We start from the raw sequence: 21,526 nt of genomic DNA on the forward strand, positions 1-21,526 counted from the left end.
TTTTTTAAAGATTTTTTCTTTATTTATCTGACAGAGATCACAAGTAGGCAGAGAGGCAGGCAGAGAGAGAGGAGGAAGCAGGCTCCCTGCAGAGCAGAAAGCCCGATGTGGGGCTCGATCCCAGGACCCTGGGATCATGACCTGAGCTGAAGGCAGAGGCTTAACCCACTGAGCCACCCAGGTGCCCCATCCCCTAGGATTTTGATGGTTTCCTGTCTCACATTGAGGTCTTTCATCCATTTTGAGTCTATTTTTGTATATGATGTAAGGAAACTGTCCAGTTTCATTCTTTTGCATGTGGCTGCCTTTTCCCTACGCCGTTTGTTGAAAGGACTGTCTTTTTTCCACTGGATATTCTTTCTCGCTTTGTCAAAGATTACTTGACCATAAAGTTGAGATTCTGGATTCTGGATTCTGGGTTCTCTTTTCTGTTCCCTTGATCTGTGTGTCTGGTTGTTCCAGTACCATACTGTCTTGATGGTTACAGCTTTGTAATAATAGAGTGTGAAGTCTGGACTTGTGATGCCTCCAGCTTTGGTTTTATTTCTTGGGTCTTCTCTGGTTCCATACGAATTTTAGGATTATTTTTTCCAGTTCTGTAAAAAAAAAAATTGTTTGTATTTTGATAAGGATTGCATTGAATATATAGATAGCTCTTAGTAGCATAGACATTTTCACAATATTTGTTCTTCCATTCCATGAGCATGGAGCGTTTTCCCATTTCTATTTGTCTTTCTCAATTTCTTTCATGAGTGTTCTATAGTTTTCTGAGTACAGATCCTTTACCTCTTTGGTTAGGTTTATTCCTAGGTATCTTATGCATAGTTTTGGGTACAATTGTAAACAGGATCAGCTCCTCATTTCTCTTTCTTCTGTCTTATTGTTAGTGTATAGAAATGCAGCTGACTTCTGGGCATTGATTTTATATCCTACAACTTTGCTGAATTCCTTTGTGAGTTCTGGCAGTTTTGGGGTGGAATCTTTTGGGTTTTCCACATAGAGTATCATGTCATCTGCAGAGAGTGAGAGTTTAACTTTTTTTCTGCCATTCGGATTCCTTTTATTTCTTTTTGTTGAAAGGAATCTTTGGGTGCCTGGGTGACTCAGTCGTTGAGTGTCTGCCTTCAGCTCAGGTCATGGTCCCGAAGTCCTGGGATCGAGCCCTGTATTGGACTCCCTGCTCAGTGGGAGGCCTGCTTCTCCCTCTCCCACTCCCCCTGCTGTGTTCCCTCTCTCACTGTCTCCGTCAAATAAATAAGTAAAATCTTGAAAAAAAAAAATTGAAGCTAGGACTTCTAGCAGTGGTAACAGTGGACATCTCTGACATCCTCCTAATTTTAGGGGAAAAGCTCTCAGTTTTTTCCCATTGTGAATGATATTCACTGTGGGTTTTTCACGGATGGCTTTTATGATATTGAGGTATGTTCCCTCTATCCCTGTACCTTGAAGAATTTTAATCAAGAAAAGATGCTGTACTTTGTCAAGTGCTTTCTCTGCATCTGTTGAGAGTATCATATGGTTCCTGTCCTTTTATTAATGTAGCGTATTACATTGATTTGCAGATGGTGAACCACCCTTGCAACCCAGGAATAAATCCCATTTGATTGTGGTGAATAATCCTTTTAATGTACTGTTGGATCCTATTGTCTAGTATCTTGGTGAGAATTTCTGCATCCATGTTCATCATGGATATAGGTCTGTAATTCTCCTTTTTGATGGGGTCTTTCTCTGGGTCTGGGATCAAGGTAATGCTGGCCTCATAGAGTGAGGAAGTTTTCCTTCCATTTTTATTTTTCAAAATAGCTTCAGAAGAATATGTATTAATTCTTATTTAAAGGTTTGGTAGAATTCCCCTGGGAAGCCATCTGGCCCTGGGATTTTGTTTGTTGGGAGATTTTTGACTGCTGTTTCAAATTCCTTGCTGCTTATGGGTCTGTTCAGGTTTTCTATTTCTTCTTGTTTCAGTTTGGTCGTTTATATGTCTCTAGGAATGCATCCATTTCTTCCAGACTCCCTAATTTGTTGGCATATCGTTGCTCATAATATGTTCTTATACTTGTTTGCATTTTTTCAGTATTGGTTATGATCTCTCCTCTTTCAGTCATGATTTTATTTATTTGGGTCCTTTCTGTATTCTTTTTGAAAGTCTGGCCAGGGATTTATCAATGTTACTAATTCAAGGAACCAATTCCTGGTTTCATGTATCTGTTCTCCTATTCTTTTGGTTTCTATTTCATTGATACCTGCTCTGATCTTTATTATTTCTGTTCTCCTGCTGGGTATAGGTTTTATTTGCTGTTCTTAAGCTCCTTTAGGTGTAAGGTTAGGTTGTATATTTGAGACCTTCCTTGTTTTTTCAGAAAGGCTTGTATTGCTATATAATTGCCTTTTAGGACTGCCTTTGTTGCATCCCAAAGATTTTGAATGGTTGTTTTCATTTTCATTTGTTTCCGTGAATTTTTATATTCCTCTTTAATTTCCTGGTTGACCCATTTGTTCTTTAGTAGGCCTTTTAGTCTCCATGTATGTGAGTTCTTTCCAAATTTCCTCTTTTGATTCAATTCCAGTTTCAAAGCATTGTGGTCCAAAAATACACAGAGAATAATCCCAGTCTCTTGGTGCCAGTTGAGATCTGAGTTGTGACCCAGTATATGATCTGTTCTGAAGAATGTTCCATGTGCACTTGAGAAGAATGTGTATTCTGTTGCTTTAGGATGGAATGCTCTGAATATATCTGTGAAATCCATCTAGTCCAATGTGTCATTCAAAGCCCTTGTTTCCCTATTGATCTTCTACTTAGATGATTTGTTGATTGCAGTGAGTGGGGTGTTAAACTCCCCTGCTTTTGCTGTATTATTATCAGTGTACTTCTTTGATTTTGTTATTCAATTAGTAACAAAGCTTATATAACTGGCTGTTCCTGCATTAGGGACATAAATACTTAGAATTTTTAGATCTTGTTGGATAGACACTTTAATTATAATATAGTGTCCTTCCTCATCTCTTATTACAGTCTTTTGTTTAAAATCTAATATTGCCACCTCAACTTTCTTTTGATGTCCATTAGCATGAAAAATTATTTTCCACCTCTGTACTTTTGACCTGGAGGTGTTTTTGGACCTAAAATGAGTCCCTTGCAGACAGCATCTCAATGTGTCTTGCTTTTTTATCTAATCTGATACCATGTGTCTTGATTAGGGCCTTCAGCCCATTTACATTCATAGTAACTCTTGAAAGATAATGAATTTAGTGCCATTATATTACCTGTAAAGTCACTGTTTTTGTATATTGTATGTATTCCTTTCTGGTCTTTTGTTATTTTGGGGCTCTCTCTTCACTTAAAGGATCCCTTTTAATATTTCTTTCAGGGTTGGTTTAATAATCAGAAATTCTTTTAGTTTCTGTTTGTTCTGGAATCTTTTTATCTCCACTATTCTGAATGACATCCTAGCTGGATAAAGTATTCATGGCTACATATTTTTCTCATTTAGCACTCTGAATATATCATGCCAGTCATTTCTGATCTACCAGGTCTCTGTGGCTAGGTCTGCTGCCAGTCTAATGTTTCTACTCCTGTAGGTTATGGACCTCTGGTCCCGAGCGTCTTTCAGGATTTTATCTTTGTCTCTGAGATTTACAACTTCCACTATTATATGTGAGGGTGTTGTCCTATTTTTAGTGATTTTGAGGGGGTCCAAGAGTGTACCTCTTGGACTTGAATGCCTGTTTCCTTCCCCAAATTACGGAAGTTCTCTGCTATAATTTGCTTCAGTATATCTTCTGCCTGCTCCCACCCCTTTCTTTTTCCTCTTCTTCTGGGATCCCAGTTATTCTAATGTTGTTTTACTTCATGGTATCACTTATCTTTTTGAATCCTCCCTTCATGATCCAGTAGTTGTTTACCCCTCTTTTTCTCAGCTTCTTTATTCTCCATCATTTTGTCTTCTATATCCCTAATTCTCTCCTCTGCCTCATTTTTCCTACAGTTAGAGCCTCCATTTTTTATTGTACCTCATTAATAGCTTTTTAAATTTTGACTTCATTAGATTTTAGTTCTTTTATTTCTCCAGAAAGGAATTCTCTTGTGTCTTCTATGCTATTTCAAGCCCAGCTGTATCTTTTTAATTGTTATTTTGAACTATAGTTCTGACATCTTATTTATATCCATACTAATTAGGTCCCTGGCAATCTGTATGTATTGTACTTTAGTTCTTTTTTGAGGTGAGTTTTTCTGTCTTGTCATTCTGTCCAGAGGTGAATAGATGGATGAGAGAATGAAATACTAAAATGGCAACGAAATACATTAAACAAATCAGAAGAGACCTGAAACTGGAAAATAATTAAACTGGAAAAAAGAGTTTAAAAAAAATAAAAGAAATACAATCAGACAGGTGAACAGAACAGAGCAATACCCTGGATCCTATGTGTATTTTGGTGTGTTTGTTAGAAAACTAGATCCCAAAATCATAAAGAAAGAAAAACTTATAGATGTATAAAAATATAATTAAATACCATTGAAAGGATAGAGTGTAACTGTAAAAATGAAAATTAAAAGACAAAAAACAAAAAGAAGGAATATGAACAGGTGAACAAAACAGAGCAATACATGATATCCTGATTGTATTTGGTTGGTTTGTTAGAAGAAACTGCATCTCAAAATTGTAAAGAAAGGAAAACATATATATGCAGAAATAAAATTAAATACATTGAAAAGATAAAATGTAATTGTAAAGACAAAAATTAAAAGAAGACTTCCCCCCCCCCCCCAAAAAAGAAGAAAAAAAAGAATATGTGATCCATAGATGATCAGACAGATTCTGGGTGTATTTTGGTCTGCATCCCAAAATTATAAAGAACGGAAAAAAATGTGTGTGTGTGTTTGTGTGTGTGTGTGTGTACACACACATACACACGTATATATGAAATTAATGTATATGATACATTTGTATATATATATGTATGATATATTATATATAACATATATATGAAATTAAATACAGTAGAAGGATAGAATGTAATTATAAAAATAAAAATTTAAATTTAAAAAAAATTTTGATAAAACAAGAAATTGGTTGAAAAAGGAAAGAATAAAAATTAAAATTGAAAGACTAAAGAATCATGGGGGGAAAAAATCCCATGAATTCTTATACTGTTTTCCACTATGCTAGAGTTTTGCAGTTCTCTGTGATTGGTAAACTTAGTCTTAGCTGTATGTTCTTGTGGATCTTCCTGGGGAGAGCCATGTTGTGTTGATTCTCAAGTGTCTTTGTCCCCAGTGGAATTGCACTGCTGTGGCCAGGTGGCCAGTCTAAGTAAGGGGCTCTTGTTGTTCTGTGTGGCTTTTGTTCCATGAAGGCTTTCTGTGCCACTTTAGAGGATGAGAATGAAAATGGCGACCTCCTAATCAGCAACCCTGGAGCCAAAAGCTTGGCAGCCCCACTCCTCAGTGCCCTCAGTGAAAAGCAGTCAGTCACTTCTGTCTCCCCGGCTTTCCTCTGTACTCCATGCTTACCCAGCCTGTAACCATGTGTTTCTAGCTCAGGCATGTGACCCCATTTTGCGCCTCAAAACCCTGTAGACTCCTGCAGCGTGCACCCATGCCACTCCTCCCAGGGAAAGAAATGGGGTCTTCGTGCCATTCTGCCATTCTCTGGGCCCCTTCTCAGAGAGCTGTTACCCAGCCATGCCATGATTCATGATATATGGCAACTCCAACCTGGGAGCCCACTCCTGGGCTCTCTGATTGCTGCCAGTTTACTTGCTCCAATGCCTAGGAACTCCATTGCATTCAGGCATTCCCAGTCTGCCTGTGATCCCAGGGATCCCGAGACCACACTATCCCAGCAAGGATTACATCCCACTTCTGGTTCTGATGCTGTATCACTTTCTGGTGCCGGTTTATAGAGGCTTCTTCCCCCCACAGCTTATCTTCTGATGTATCCCCTCGGATTCACTTCTTTCCTCCTCCTACCTTGCAGAAAGTGGTTGCTTTTCTTTTTGTAGACTTGCACCTATTCTTTTCTTAGATCTCTGGTTGAGTGTTCACAGGGTTCAGAATGATATGATAGCTATCTAGCTGAATTCCTGGGACCAGAGGAAATTAAGGTCTCCTACTCCTCTGCCATCTTGGACTATCTCTAGGATAATATTTTCAAGGTTCATCTGTGTGGCATGAATTAGTCCTCCGTTGCTTTTAATGGCTGAATAATATCCTATTGTATGGATGTGTGTGTGTGTGTGTGTGTGTGTGTGTGTGTGTATTTACGTTTTGTTACTCATTCACCATTTGGTGGATCGTTGGGTTGTTTCTCCTTTTTGGCTACTATTAAGAATGCTGCTGTGAGCATTCATGTGTAAGTTTTTGTATGGATACATGTTTTTAATTTTCTCAGGTATATACCTAGGTGGAAATTGCTGGGTCATATGGTTTAAGACTATGTTTAATGTTTAGAGGAACTGCCAGACAGTTTTCCAAAATATGTACACCAGTTTACATTCCCACCAGCAATGTTTGGGCATTCTGATTTCTCCATATGCATCAAATGTTCTAGAACAACTTTTCATGTACTTATTTATAATTTTTATATCTCCTTGGAGAAATGTGTATTTAGATCCTTTGTTCATTTTTAATTGGGCTACTTGTCTTTTTATTATTGATTCATGAGTTCTGTATATATTTTGTATACAAGTCTCTTATCAGAGAATATAATTTGCAGTTATTTTTTCCCATTTTATGGGTTTTCTTTACTGATTTTTATCTTTTCTTCCTTCTTCAGCTATTGAGGGAGATGTGTTCAAGTCTCCTATGATAATAGTAGAATTGCCTATTTCTCATTTTCATTCAATCCGTATTTTTCTTCATATATTTTGAGGATGATATATTGGATGCAAATATATTTGTAAATATTATAGCATCCCAGTGATTGATCTTTTTGTCATTATGAAATATTCCTCTTTGTCTCTAATAATGCTTCTTGCCTTAAAGTATACTTTGATATTTATATAGCTATACCATATTTCCTTTGCTTAGTGTTTGTATGGTTTATATTTTTTATCCTTTTATTTTCAAACTTTCTAGGGCCTTATATTTTATGAATACCTCTTATAAACAGAATATAGTATTTTTTTAACCAGTCTATCTTACTATACTTCTTATATTACTTAATAGCATTATGAATATTTACATAAATATAATTACTGGTATATTAATGGCTTTAATGTTATTTACTGGGTGGGGTTTTTTTTTCTATTTAATCTTCCTGTTTTATGTTTCCCCCTGCTTTCTTGCTTTCTATTGGATTAATAAACTATTTTTCTTATTCCATAATTTATCTCTGTTAACTTGTTTATACATTTGTTTATTCTTTTAGTGGTTTACCTAGGGGCCATTCACACACATCTACTTTTGCCAGTTCAGCTTTCACCAGACTTTGCAGGTCAGCCTAGCCATCTGCTAGAATCAAGACTGGATTTTCAGCCTTCTGTCTGTACCCAAAATTAGCAAATCTCCTAGGGAAAAAGTAGATGTGTGTGTGTTAACTCATGTCTCTAGCTTCTTTTTCCTTCTCTGAAATTTTAGGTCCTCCAGTCTTTGTGCTTCTGTAGCAATCTAATATATTTAAGTAGATCCTTTTGCATTTTATCTGACTTCTGTAATTATTTTTGGTAGGAATTTTAGTTTGCTACAAACTGCCCCATCATACCTAGAAGTGAGTGTAATTTTATTATCAATGGATAATAGTATAGTCATTATGTATTTACATAGTAATGTTAATTTGCCATTATTTTTCTAAGAATTAATAGCTTTTACTTAAGTGATGATTGGACTTTGACATAGAAAAAAGGATGGATAAGGTAGACATGTTAGGGTAAATAGCTATCTTTTGAAGGAGTTAGGTAATTTTAAAACTCATAAGCTAGTTGAGTACTTTATTTTTTTTATTTTTTTTTATTTATTTATTTTTGTTTTTATAAACATATATTTTTATCCCCAGGGGTACAGGTCTGTGAATCACCAGGTTTACACACTTCACAGCACTCACCAAAGCACATACCCTCCCCAATGTCCATAATCCCACCCCCTTCTCCCAAACCCCCTCCCCCCAGCAACCCTCAATTTGTTTTGTGAGATTAAGAGTCACTTATGGTTTGTCTCACTCCCAATCCCATCTTCTTTCATTTATTCTTCTCGTACCCACTTAAGCCCCCATGTTGCATCACCACTTCCTCATATCAGGGAGATCATATGATAGTTGTCTTTCTCTGCTTGACTTGTTTCGCTAAGCATGATACGCTCTAGTTCCATCCATGTTGTCGCAAATGGCAAGATTTCATTTCTTTTGATGGCTGCATAGTATTCCATTGTGTATATATACCACATCTTCTTGATCCATTCATCTGTTGATGGACATCTAGGTTCTTTCCATAGTTTGGCTATTGTGGACATTGCTGCTATAAACATTCGGGTGCACGTGCCCCTTTGGATCACTACGTTTGTATCTTTAGGGTAAATACCCAATAGTGCAATTGCTGGGTCATAGGGCAGTTCTATTTTCAACATTTTGAGGAACCTCCATGCTGTTTTCCAGAGAGGTTGCACCAGCTTGCATTCCCACCAACAGTGTAGGAGGGTTCCCCTTTCTCCGCATCCTCGCCAGCATCTGTCATTTCCTGACTTGTTGATTTTAGCCATTCTGACTGGTGTGAGGTGATATCGCATTGTGGTTTTGATTTGTATTTCCCTGATGCCGAGTGATATGGAGTACTTTTTCATGTGTCTGTTGGCCATCTGGATGTCTTCTTTGCAGAAATGTCTGTTCATGTCCTCTGCCCATTTCTTGATTGGATTATTTGTTCTTTGGGTGTTGAGTTTGCTAAGTTCTTTATAGATTCTGGACACTAGTCCTTTATCTGATATGTCGTTTGCAAATATCTTCTCCCATTCTGTCAGTTGTCTTTTGATTTTTTTAACTGTTTCCTTTGCTGTGCAAAAGCTTTTGATCTTGAGTACTTTCTTTAAATACCCACATGAACAGATGAAAAGTTTGTTTAAAATTCAATTTGCTTGAGTTGTCACCTTAATTCTTAATATTATTTTTATATCATCTCTTTACTTTCCTCATTTTCAATCCACATCGAATTTTCTTTATTTTTTTTTTTCTGAATTCTTTCTTTAGGCACATGTAGATAGAGTATCTCACTGTAATCAGTGAGAGAGGTACACATGACAAAGTATTTAGCCCTGCATGTAAAACTTGAGTGAATGAATGAATGAATGAATGAAGAATACAGGAACCTCTGTCCAACTTTCTGGCTCATTTTGGTTGATCAGAATCAGGATTTTCTTTGTACTAAAATTAAAAGGTATAAATGTTCCATTTTACATTTTATTCATTTAATATGAGTGTAAAATTGCTCTGTCACCTTATGAGGCATTCACATTTTGAGAGGTTACTTAATTTTCACCCGTTCCTCAGAGGAGCCAGAGTAATGATGATTGGGTGGAACTAGCACTGGAAGGCTAATACCTTAGAAGGGAAGCCCTGGGAAGTCAAGTACTCATAAAACAGAGTTGTCTTCAGATGTTAGAAAGTGAGTATTAGAATGCCACAGCTGGGGATTTGGCCAATCTGAAATATCAGTAACTCCAAGTGAAGAACTTTCTTCTGGGAGTGAACTAAGTTATACTCTCAAATAACTCTCTAAAGAGTAAACAGACTTATTACCAGAAAAGGTGTTTGTTTATTTTTTTTAATAGCTTGCCCTAAAGAAAATTTAAAATGCTGCTGAAGAGATTTTAGAATTAAAAGTTTATAAACACAGATTAGGGCACCTGGGTGGCTCAGTCATTAGGCATCTGCCTTCGGCTCAGGTCATGATCCCAGGGTCCTGGGATCGAGCCCCATATTGGGCTCTGTGGGAATCCTGCTTCTCCCTCTCACATTCTGCCTGCTTGTGTTCTCTTTCTCATTCTCACTCTATCAAATGAATAAAATCTTTTTTTAAAAAGTTTATAAACACGGGTTAAAGATGTTGCTCAATAAAGTATGTGGTATTATTTGGAGACTCTAAGAAGTTTCCTATTCTAAATATAGATCGATTTCTATTTCAGTCTATTCCACTGACCTACCTGTGAGAAGCCCCAGAGCACACAATTAAGAATGAGCATTTCATATAGAAGGGTCATGTGAAATAATCTATTAACTATCATGGTCATGCAGAATATCTGTGTTGCATGATTAAAAATGATTAATAGAAAACTGATAAAATTGGTATTCTGTTGTCTAGTTAATTATATGGTGCCAATTGATTTCCTGATTCTGATAAAGCACTATAGTTAGGTAAGATGTCACCATTGGGGGAAGCTAAAGTGATGAGTACATGAATCTTTACTATTTTGTAACTTTTTGTGAGCTTAAAATTGTTCAAAATTAGAAAGTTTTAAAAATGATTTGAAGGATATAAGATTTTGTATTGATGAAGTGAAAAGGATGTTAGTAAGTAAGATATAATACTCTCTCTTCTTAGGTATGAGGGGGAGTGAAGGGATTATGCCTTTAGATTCCAAGAGTAGCCATAAAATTATAAGGGGTCTTAAAAAGCAGAATCAGACCTATAAATATAGAGAACAAACTGATGGTTGCCAGGAGAGGGAAGGGTTTGGGCAAAATGGGCATGGGGAGTGGGAGATACAGGCTTCTAGTTATGGAATGAATAAGTTTCAGAAATAAAAGACACAGCATGGGGGTGCCTGGGTGGCTCAGTTGGGTAAGCATCTGCCTTTGGCTCAGATCATCAGCCATGTCCTGCAGTCAAGCCCCATGTCAGGCTCCTGAGCAGGGAGCCTGCTTCTCCCTCTCCCATACTCTTCTCCCTGTTTGTGCTCTCTTTCTCTCTTGCTCTCTCTCATTCTTTCGAATAAATAAATAAAATCTTAAAGAAAAGACAGCATAAGGAATACAGTCAATAATACTGTAATTACTATGTAACAGGACAGATGGTAGCTACACTTGTGGTGAACAAAGCATAATGTATAACTTGTCAAATCACCAAGTTGTACACCTGAAACTAATGTAGTATTGTACATCAACTACACTCAAGTAGAAAGAAAAATATATATATAAAGGGTCTTTCTTTTTGGCTTAAAAATTATTGATACTACATCTTTTGTACCAATGATACAATAAAGGTTTTGGTGAAATTATACTTTTGTTTAACTAATATTACTTTTATTTATATCCTTCTCATATTATTTTAGTAAGTTGAATTTATTTTAAGTAATTTTAGCCTGTGTATTAGACTAGAATTATTCGATTTTATAGTAAATGTGACTGGTACATAGTTCATAGGACTAAAAAAAATTCCCAAGTTTATATAGTAATTCTTGAGCCATAATCATTTCTCTTTTTGTATAGTGCTTTCTCAAACACTATTGAGTACCTGTACTCTAATTTGTAGTATGTGATTTTTTGTGATATGTGGTTTTTCTTTGGTAATGTTTTAGAAATACCAGTTTCTTTTTTTGTTAGTAGTCTTCTCATATATAAGTATTAGCAACTTTTGTCATGATACTATACCCCAAACATTTATCAGTTTGTTCACAATTAAAGTTAAAAGTGGATGTTTACTCTTGCTTAATACAATTTTACTGTGTGATACGAATGAATTTGCTGAAGAGTTCAGTTAATCTTTGGAATCTATCCGTGCAATTATCCTCAATGAGCCATTGAATTATCCTCAATGAGCCATTGACTAGCCTGACATTTCAAAACCTCAATCTGTAATCAAAAGTAATGAAATGGAATACCTTCAGTGCCATGTAACCAGGGAAAAGAATAAATTTTAAATGTTGGTTATGCAGATAGTTACAACTATATAAACTGTAAACAATAATATTCCTTTTGCTTTTGTAATTGCCAAAGAAGTTTAACTCGTTTGTGTTGTCTTTATATTCCTCTGCTAGTTTCGATAATGGATAAGGTGACAACAGTTTTCAACAGTGCACAGAGATTGGAAGTTGTTAGAAACTGCATCTCATTCATATTTGAAAATAAAACACTGGAGACTGAAAAGGTAATAAAATGCTTTCTTTCCCAAGTAAGCATTCATCATTTCCCTTTCAGATTTACATGTTTAGCTTACCAAATAACCTCTCCTCTAATTCCATCTCTTTTCCTTATCAAGTGTCTTTTCATTGTTTTGATCATTTTAAATGAATCGTGTCTGAGATTTAAAATCTTTGCCATGCCTAGTTATATGGCTACCAGAGAAATATTGTTAGTGATTTTTTTCCTTAAACTTTTAAACATTGTTCTTTAAATCTATTTAGACATATTTCTTAGAAATTTAACATTTTGAATATAATTTTATTTATTGCTAAGAATTTAGTCAGAATAAGAAATGAATTATAAAAACAGTGATAGATATTCAACTTAAATATGCCTTATTAAAGCACATTTTCTTGCCTTCTTTAAGAAACTGTGTGAAACAATCAGGGAAATACAAATCAAAACCACAGTGATATACAGCCTCACACCAGTCAGAATGGCTAAAATTAACAAGTCAGGAAAAAACTAGAGCGTATTATGCTAAGCGAAATAAGTCAACCAGAAATTGACAATTATCGTATGATCTCTCTGATAGGAGGAATTTGAGAGGCAGGGTCGGGGGTCGAGGGGAGTACAGAGGGAAAAAATGAAACAAGATGGGACTGGAGAGGGAGACAAACCATAAGCAACTCTTAATCTCAGGAAACAAACTGAGGGTTGCTGGTGGCGAGGAGGGATGGGATGGCTGGGTGATGGACACTGGGGAAGGTATGTGCTGTGGTGAGTGCTGGGAATTGTGTAAGACTGATGATGCACAGACCTGTATCCCTGAAGCAAATAATACATTATATGTTAATAACATTTTTTTAAAAAGAAAGAAATGTATTAAACATAATGTAATCTTAGTGACTCATTATAGCTCTGAACAAGAGGCTAAAGCATGAAAAGAGTAACATTTTTTACCCTTATAGTAAAATATAGTAAATGACCCAAGCCTTTTTAGGTTTTGACATTTTTTTTTTTGGTTTCCATTTTCTCTTGTGCTTGAAGTGTTATAATAGATTTCTTTCTGCTTTTCTTGCTTTCAGGTTTTACATCTTGTTTCTTATACCTGCCTTTAACAATATTATGCCCTCCTGCTCTCAGACTTCTTCCCTTCCTTCTTACTTTTTATTCTGTATTTTTTTAGGTTTTCAAAGTTAAATAAGCCTATTATTATTTTAAATAAAGTACATTAACTAAGCGCTAAATGGTGAACTGGGAGAGACATTCTTCTGGGTGATCAAGTGAAAGAATTTTAATGCATAAATCTAGATATTTCTATTTGTTGATCTGAGCCTTTTCCCTTCTTCACTATGATATTGAAATGAGGAGAGGAGATGGAGAATTTTCTAATCGTAAATTAAAACTGACTAGTGATTAAATAACTTACCAGTTTAAAAGTATAAAATCACCTGTGTTTCTTGTCATTTTAATTTTTCCTTCTAGTTTTGCCACAGAGATGTGGCCAGTTATTGAAAGAAAGTATCTAAATGTCATGAGTGTTTTGGTAGCCGAAGTTTTGTTGAGTTTTTTTATTAAGTGAAGTTAATGTTTTTTAACTTATTACATAAATCAGTTCTACTTATTTTTCATACTGACTTACAAATAAAAATAACTATACACCCATCTATTATTTTATAATTGTTCTTAATAGCAAATCAACTCTTTTCTGGAAGTTTAATTCTAATATCTTTGTTACATGGTTTATAGGGTGCACTTGAATTTTTAGTGTGATTAAATGTTGTTTCTTTCCATTGATACCTTTTGTTCACTTCTGCTTCTCTTCTCTTAGACCCTTCCAGCTGCACTGAGAGCCCTTAAAGGAAAGGCAGCAAGACAGTGTCTCACCGATGAGTTGGGTTTACATGTCCAGCAAAACCGGGCTATATTAGACCATCAACAGTTTGACTATATAATAAGGATGATGAACTGTACTCTACAGGTAATTTTCAGTTCTTTCAGATTATTCCTAATATTTGAGAATACTTTTTATTTTTTCAGGAGATTCTGTAGTTACTGATATGTCACGTCCTTGAGTCTTCCACAGTGAATAGGATGAAGAACTAATAGCCATACCATTTCTGTCAGAAATACTTATTTATTAGTTGATATAAGTATTGAGTTTTTTATACTACCATTGTTTTCTCTTGAAAAATACTAGGGTAGGGAAGCCTGGGTGACTCAGTCAGTTAAGCGTCTATTTTGGCTCAGGTCATGATCTCAGGGTCCTGGGCTTGAGCCCTGAGTCAGGCTCTCTACTTAACCGGGTGTCTGCTTTTCCCTCTCTCTCTCCCTTTGTGCTCTCTCTCTCTCTCAAATACAATAAGTAAAATCTTAAAAAAAAAAAAAAAAAAAAAAAAAAAGCTGGGTTATTTTGTTCTCTAAGCAAACTTTCTGAAAATGAAAAGTGAAAGGTCATCTTCAAAACATTCAGTTTTATGTTACTTAATGTTAAATTATTTAATAATTATTCATTTCAGTTAGTTTTTATTTGTACTATTAAGATAGAGGATAATGAGTGATGGATAATTCAAGTTATAAATGAATTACTTGATTAAGTATTTGGTAAGCACCATGCATAAAAGGTCAAAAAATACTTCTACTTGGGATACATACACACACACACACACACACACACACACACAGTCTTACAGAAATAAACTTCCAACAAAATAGTGAAGTCAGTTTAGGAGAAGCAAATAATCTGATTTCCCCATCCTGTCTCACATGTTAGTTATTTTATGACATTGGCATCATGTTCTTTATAGGTGATACAAATATTATTTCTCAAACTTTTTACACAAGGAGAAGAATGTAATTAAACGTTAAGAATTCAAAGCCTAGGGGTGCCTGGGTGGCTCAGTGGGTTAAAGCCTCTGCCTTCAACTCAGATCATGATCGCAGGGTCCTGGGATCGAGCCCTGCTTCAGTCTCTCTGCTTGGCAGGGAGCCTGCTTCCCCCTTCCCTCTCTCTGCCTGCCTGTCTGCCTACTTGTGATCTCTGTCTGTCAACTAAATTAAAAAAAAAAAAAATCAAAGCCTATCTGTGGGACGCTAGAGAAAGTAAGCAAAATACATGTTAAATTCTGTTAGATTAGAAAATGAGAATTACTAGGTATAATTAATAATAAAGTTTATGGGTGAAAAAAGACCTAATTAAATGGAAAGATATACCATGAAAGATATACCATGTCCACAGGTTGGAAAACTCAATATTGTGAAGTTCTCCCCAAAATAATCAATAGAGGCAATGCAATTTCTATCAAAATCCCAGCTAGAAGAGCAAAAGCCTAAGAATTACCAACACCCTCCTAAAACAACAACAACACAGTTGGGAATTGGTCCTGTTAGATATAAAAAAATTAGTTTAAAAGAAGACAAATAAATAAATAAGATACAAATGGCCAAAAGGTACCTGAAAATATATTCAGCATCACTAATCATCAGGGAAGTATGAATCAAAATCACCATGAGATACCACCTCACATTTGTTAGAATGACTGTTATCAAAAAGATTTAAGATAAGTGTTGGGAAGGATGTGGAAGAAAGGGAACCCTTCTGCATTGTTGGTAGGAATGTAAATTGATACAACCACTATGAAAAAAACAGAATTAAATCCAGAACAAGCATCTGATCCAACAATCCCACTTATGAGCTTATACAAAGGAAAACAGGATATAGAAAAGGTATCTACACCCTGTGTTCACCACAGCATTTTTAACAATAGCCAACATATACAAACAACCTAAGTGTTTACCAGCAGATGAATAGGAAAAGAAGATGTGTTATATATAAGCAGTGAAAGTATTCAACCTTGAGAAAGAAGAAAGTGTTGCCATTTGCAATAACATGGAAAGATGCTGAAGGCATCATGATAAGTGAAATAAGCCAGACAGAGAAAACTAAATAAATACTGCGTGATATAACAGATAAGTAGAATCTTAAAAAAAAAAAAAAAAAAGTCAAACTCTTAGAAACAGAGAGTAAAGAAATGGTTGCCATGGCTTGAGGGTTGGGGGAAATAAGTAAAAGTTGGTAAAAGGAGCTCACTTTTAGCTATTTGGTGGCTAAGGCCTGAGGATCTAATTTAAAATGTGTGACTGTAGTTGATAAAGCTGTATTATGTACTTGAAATTTGCTAAGAGAGTAGAACTTAAATATTTGCAGCAACCAATAACAACAACAAAACAGATATATATGGGAATCCTTTCACGGGGTATGTGTATATGAAATCACCACCATGTCTACTTGAAATATTTTATCATTTTATTTATCAATTATACCTCAGTAAAACTTAAAACAATTTTTAATTAGTTTAAGACTTTGGTAATTAAGACAGTGTGGTTTTGGCACAATCATAAAGAGATTGACCAAAATAACAGAATATGTGACAGTTTATAAACAGATGATTATAAATAATACACAGAGGTACACATATATGAGAATGTGACTTATGACAGAATTGTCATTTCAGATCAATGACAAGAGGATAAAAAATTCAATAATTAGTGCTGGGACAATGAGGTGACTATGTACTCAGAAAACGTACGGATACCTCATGGGTGTATGTATACCACACTATACACTAAAACACAGTTTCATGTGGTCTACAGACTTAAATATGAAAAGCCAACCTCTACAGTTTTTCAAACAATCTTTAAAGGAGATATCCTTGACTTTGGGGTAGGGATAGATTTGTTAAACAAATCACAAATAGTGCTTATTTTAAAAGAAAAGAGTGATAAATTTGACTGCATTTAAATTAAGAATATATTCAATGACCCAGTGATTCCACTCTTAGATGAGCTCTTACCCATATACCAGGGACATGCACAAAAATGTTCATAGGAGCATTGTTTAAAATAGCAGAAAACAGGGCACCTGGGTGGCTCAGTGGGTTAAGCCGCTGTCTTCGGCTCAGGTCATGATCTCAGGGTCCTGGGATCGAGGCCCGCATCAGGCTCTTTGCTCAGCAGGGAGCCTGCTTCCCTCTCTCTCTCTCTGCCTGCCTCTCCATCTACTTGTGATTTCTCTCTGTCAAATAAATAATAAATAAAATCTTAAAAAAAAAATAGCAGAAAACAAAACAACTAATATGTCAACCAGCAATAGAATGAATAAATCGCGGTATCTTTATTTATTTATTTTTTAAGATTTTATTTATTTATTTGACAGAGATCACAAGTAGGCAGAGAGGCAGGCAGAGAGAGAGAGGGAAACAGGCTCCCCGCTGAGCAGAGAGCCTGATGCGGGACTCGATCCCAGGAGCCTGGGATCATGACCCGAGCCAAAGGCAGAGGCCTTAACCCACTGAGCCACCCAGGTGCCCCGCCCTTGTGGTATCTTTTTTTTTTTTTTTTAAGGTTTTATTTATCTATCTATCTACCTATCTATCTATTTATTTATTTATTTGATAGACAGAGGTGACAAGTAGGCAGAGAGGCAGGCAGAGAGAGAGGAGGAAGCAGGCTCCCTGCTGAGCAGAGAGCCCGATGTGGGGCTCAATTCCAAGACCCTGGGATCACGACACGAGCTAAAGGCAGAGGCTTTAACCCACTGAGCCACCCAGGTGCCCCGCCCTTGTGGTATCTTTTTATATTGGAATATTTTTTAGTAGAGAAAATGAATTGTAGCTATAAGGAACAATGAATCTTAAAGAAGATATTTTTGAACAAAAATAAAAGAACAATCCAATTACAATATGGCTCCATTGGTATAAAATTTAAAGCATGTAATATATTATTTAGAAATATGTAATTTAGGAATATAATATATATGGTTTTACCATAAAGAAAAGTAAGCAAGGGTGCATGGGTGGCTCAGTTGTTGGGCATGTGCCTTTGACCTGAGTCATGATCCCAGGGTCCTAGAATGGAGCCCCACGTTGGGTTCCCTGCTTGGTAGGAAGCCTGCTTCTCCCTCTCCCACTCCCTCTGCTTACGTTCCCTCTCTCGCTCTGTCAAATAAATAAATAAAATCTTGAAAAAGGAAAAGAAAAGCAAGGCTACATACATATATAAAATCATCACATTATACACTACAATTTTATTTCTCAATTGTACCTCAATAAAACTAGAAAAAAGGAAATTAAGGGAATAATAAAGAAAATATTGAAAAAAATTACCCTCAGTGGAACAGAGGGGAAGGGTCGAGGAACATAGAGATCTTCAGTGGTAATGCTATTACTCTATTTCTTAAACTAGGTGTATGAGTATTCATTGTGTTTTTGTTCTTTATAACCTTGCAACTTAGAAACCTTCAGGTCTTAGGGTATTGCTATTAGGGTGTTTTGCAGGGTATATTTTTCTTTTCAAATGTATTTTGAAGGATATCTTTCTCCGAAATTCTGACTTAAAATCTAGCATCAAAAATGCAGTCTTGTAACAAGCACTTTGTAGTTTGTTAAAGCATACTGACAAGATAGAGGATGATTCACCTTTATTGGAAGACATTTTTACTTTAAAGTATAATTTACTAGCTATAATAGTTTATAATAATAGCAGCAATTAAAAGCAACCTAAATGTTCACCATTTAGATATTGATTAATTTAATTATGTACAACTATTTGGAATACTGCTCAGCTACAACATAAAAAGTCATAGATCTGTAATATGTGCCCATATGGAAAAACTTACATATTACTAAGTAGGGAAAAAGGAAGTTACATAAAGTAGATATGATATGATTCTGTTGTTTACCTAAAATTACACGTGTATATTTTAATGTCCTAAAAATTTAGAAGGATATTTACAGTAAATCCTCAACAGTAGTTACTTCTGGTAGATGGATTAGGCACACACATACACATAGTTAAATTGTATAAAACACAAGTGTACATTTTATACATTAAAAAAAAGATCTTCTTTTTGTAGGAAGGAAATCATTGAGCACCTCTATAAGAAGAGTAAAACAATGAATTTGTCCTGAATAAAGCCTTGTCTTTTGTTACTTTGCTGCCATTACTTTGATACTATAATTATGGAGAATAAAGGAATTTGATTAACAGATGAAGGTTTCTAGAAGCCCTAAAGTTTGGTAATTTCTTGAAACCCTATGATTGCTGATAAAACTACAAAAATTATTCTAGGAAGTTTTTTTTTCCCACTAATAATTTTTGTGCTATTTATTAATTTAGGAATTAAGTTTTAAGGTTTCTTTAAACTTAGCTTTAGTGTATACCAATTAGTCATTTATAGAAGTGCCAGGTACCCTCAGGCTACAAATATTTTCCTTTTTCATTTGAATAATCATATTTCTGGAGAGCAAAAGGCATGGATTTGTTTCTGCTTTCAAATACACCTTGGCCAGGGCACTTAATAATTTTTCATTCAGTATTTCATAAGTACATAAAAATGGATCCTGTCTTTATTCCAGCACACACTGTTGTTTAACATTATAGAGAGGCTCTTCTCAGTTATAAATGGGCTCACATGTGATATTTTTATTTTAATGGGTTATTTATTACTAACTTGGGATTTGTTAGTATTTACATTCTTGTTGCAACAATGTTACTTGTGGGGATTTAACGTGACATTCTGAACATTTTTTACAAAAGCGTAGAGTTTCAAGGCAGGCCAAACATCTGTGTTGGTATTTTAAGAAAGAAACCTTAACTAAATGAACTAATTTTTTGCTAGCGATTCAAAAACTTTAGCAATTTTTGCTTTTCGTGATCTTAAAGTTATTCTGTCCTTCCCTGTCCTCAAGGGAAAATTAAGTGGAACATGAGTACTGTAGAGGACTATTTTATTTATTAGGTTCTTTCAATGCCAGGGTTATTTTTTAAAGGACTGGTTTGTAGAGGTTATAGAGTATTCCTATATATCATCTCATTTCAAATAATTAATCATATTTTGGGTGTTTTTATAACAGATTATTATAAATCTCTCCAAAAATATCATGGCCTTAACTCTTTTCATTTTTAGCAGAGATATGATTAAAACTTTATCAGATATATGATGTCAGGATTGTAACTAAAATTTTGTAAAGATTTTTATTTTTTATCAGTCAGAAAGAGAGAGAGAGCACACAAGCAAGGCAACAGCAGGCAGAGGGAGAAGCAGGCTCCCCAGTGAGCAAGGAGCCCATTGCAGGGCTCAATTCCAGCACCCTGAGATCATGATAGGAGCCAAAAGCAGATGCTTAACCCACAGAGCCACCCAGGCATCCCACAGCTAAAAATTTCTTTAACAATAAATTATAATTGTAAAAACTAATGAAGGGGCGCCTGGGTGGCTCAGTGGGTTAAGCGACTGCCTTCGGCTCAGGTCATGATCCTGGAGTTCTGGGATCGAGTCCCGCATTGGGCTTCCTGCTCCATGGGGAGTCTGCTTTTCCCTCTGACCTTCCCCATTTCATGCTCTCTGTCTCTCTCTCAGTCTCTCTCTCTCTCAAATCAATAAAATCTTTAAAAAAAAAACCCCCAAAACTAGTGAAGTCCTCCATTTTCAGCATCATAAACAACTGCATGCTAGAAGAACCTTCTCACTAATGTAGTAGAAATAAATCTAAGAAAAATAGTGATTTGGGCACATTGTTTTTTCTAAGAAGAAAAGGAAATGTCTAATAGGCCCTTCGTCTACTCTCAGGAAAAGGACAAATAGGGAAAACTAAAATTGTGAGCACAATTAAGCATTGTCCTCTATAAAGAGAGCTGTTTGAACCTGAGAGTTTTGCGTTAGGCTGAAATAATCCCTATGCAATAGTGACATGCCCCTCACCCTTTCCTCTAAAAGAATCAATTGTAAATCCTTTCTGGAAGAATGCAGCTCCAGGTTAGGTAGTCAGGGTTCCCACAGATTAAATTTAATAAAATAAGCACTCACTATTTAAAAATGACCAAATACCAAGGAAGTGAGCCAGTATGAATTAATGTCAACAGAAACAAGCAACAACAGATTTGCACTCTCAAAAATATTTTGGAATTATCCAACTTGAATATAATTAAAATATTTAAATAAATAAAAGATGGAGTACAAAATAAGCCAATAACCAGAAACTAACAAAAATGGCCAGCTGAGTTTGTATAATCACTTAAAATAAAAATTCAGAGGATGTGGAAGACAGTATTGTTAAGATGTCTGGTCTCAGCAAATTGATCTGTAGGTTGAATGCAATCCCAATCCAAATTGCAATAGACTTTTCTATAGAGATTGACAGGTGGATTCTAGGATTTATATGGAAATGCAGAGGATTTAGAATGGTCAAAAATCTTGAAAAAGAATAAAATTGGATGACTTATACTACCTGATTTCAAGATTTATTATCAACCCACAATAATCAAGACAGTGTGGTACTGACATAAGCATCAGGAAATAAATTAGTGGAAAGAGCACCCAGAAATAGACCCACATTTACAGGATTTTTGACAAAAGCGCCAGAAAAATCCAATAGGGAAGGGGGAATTTTTCTAAAAATAGTATTGAAATAACTGAA

At 35.5% G+C, this 21,526-nt stretch overlaps 1 protein-coding gene across 2 annotated transcripts in view; it reads left to right on the forward strand.

The window, feature by feature from the left end:
- The window catches only part of SBF2 (SET binding factor 2), a 474,622-nt gene that overhangs the window by 286,934 nt on the left and 166,162 nt on the right, over positions 1-21,526 (forward strand). For both annotated transcript variants that reach the window (XM_059408436.1, XM_059408445.1), the window contains exons 15-16: positions 11,963-12,072; positions 13,882-14,031. In XM_059408436.1, coding sequence (XP_059264419.1) covers positions 11,963-12,072; positions 13,882-14,031 — 260 coding nt within the window. The remainder of the gene's footprint in view (positions 1-11,962; positions 12,073-13,881; positions 14,032-21,526) is intronic.

The sequence above is a fragment of the Mustela nigripes genome, chromosome 1 (genome assembly GCF_022355385.1).
Source record: "Mustela nigripes isolate SB6536 chromosome 1, MUSNIG.SB6536, whole genome shotgun sequence".
Classification (NCBI taxonomy): Eukaryota; Metazoa; Chordata; class Mammalia; order Carnivora; family Mustelidae; genus Mustela; species Mustela nigripes.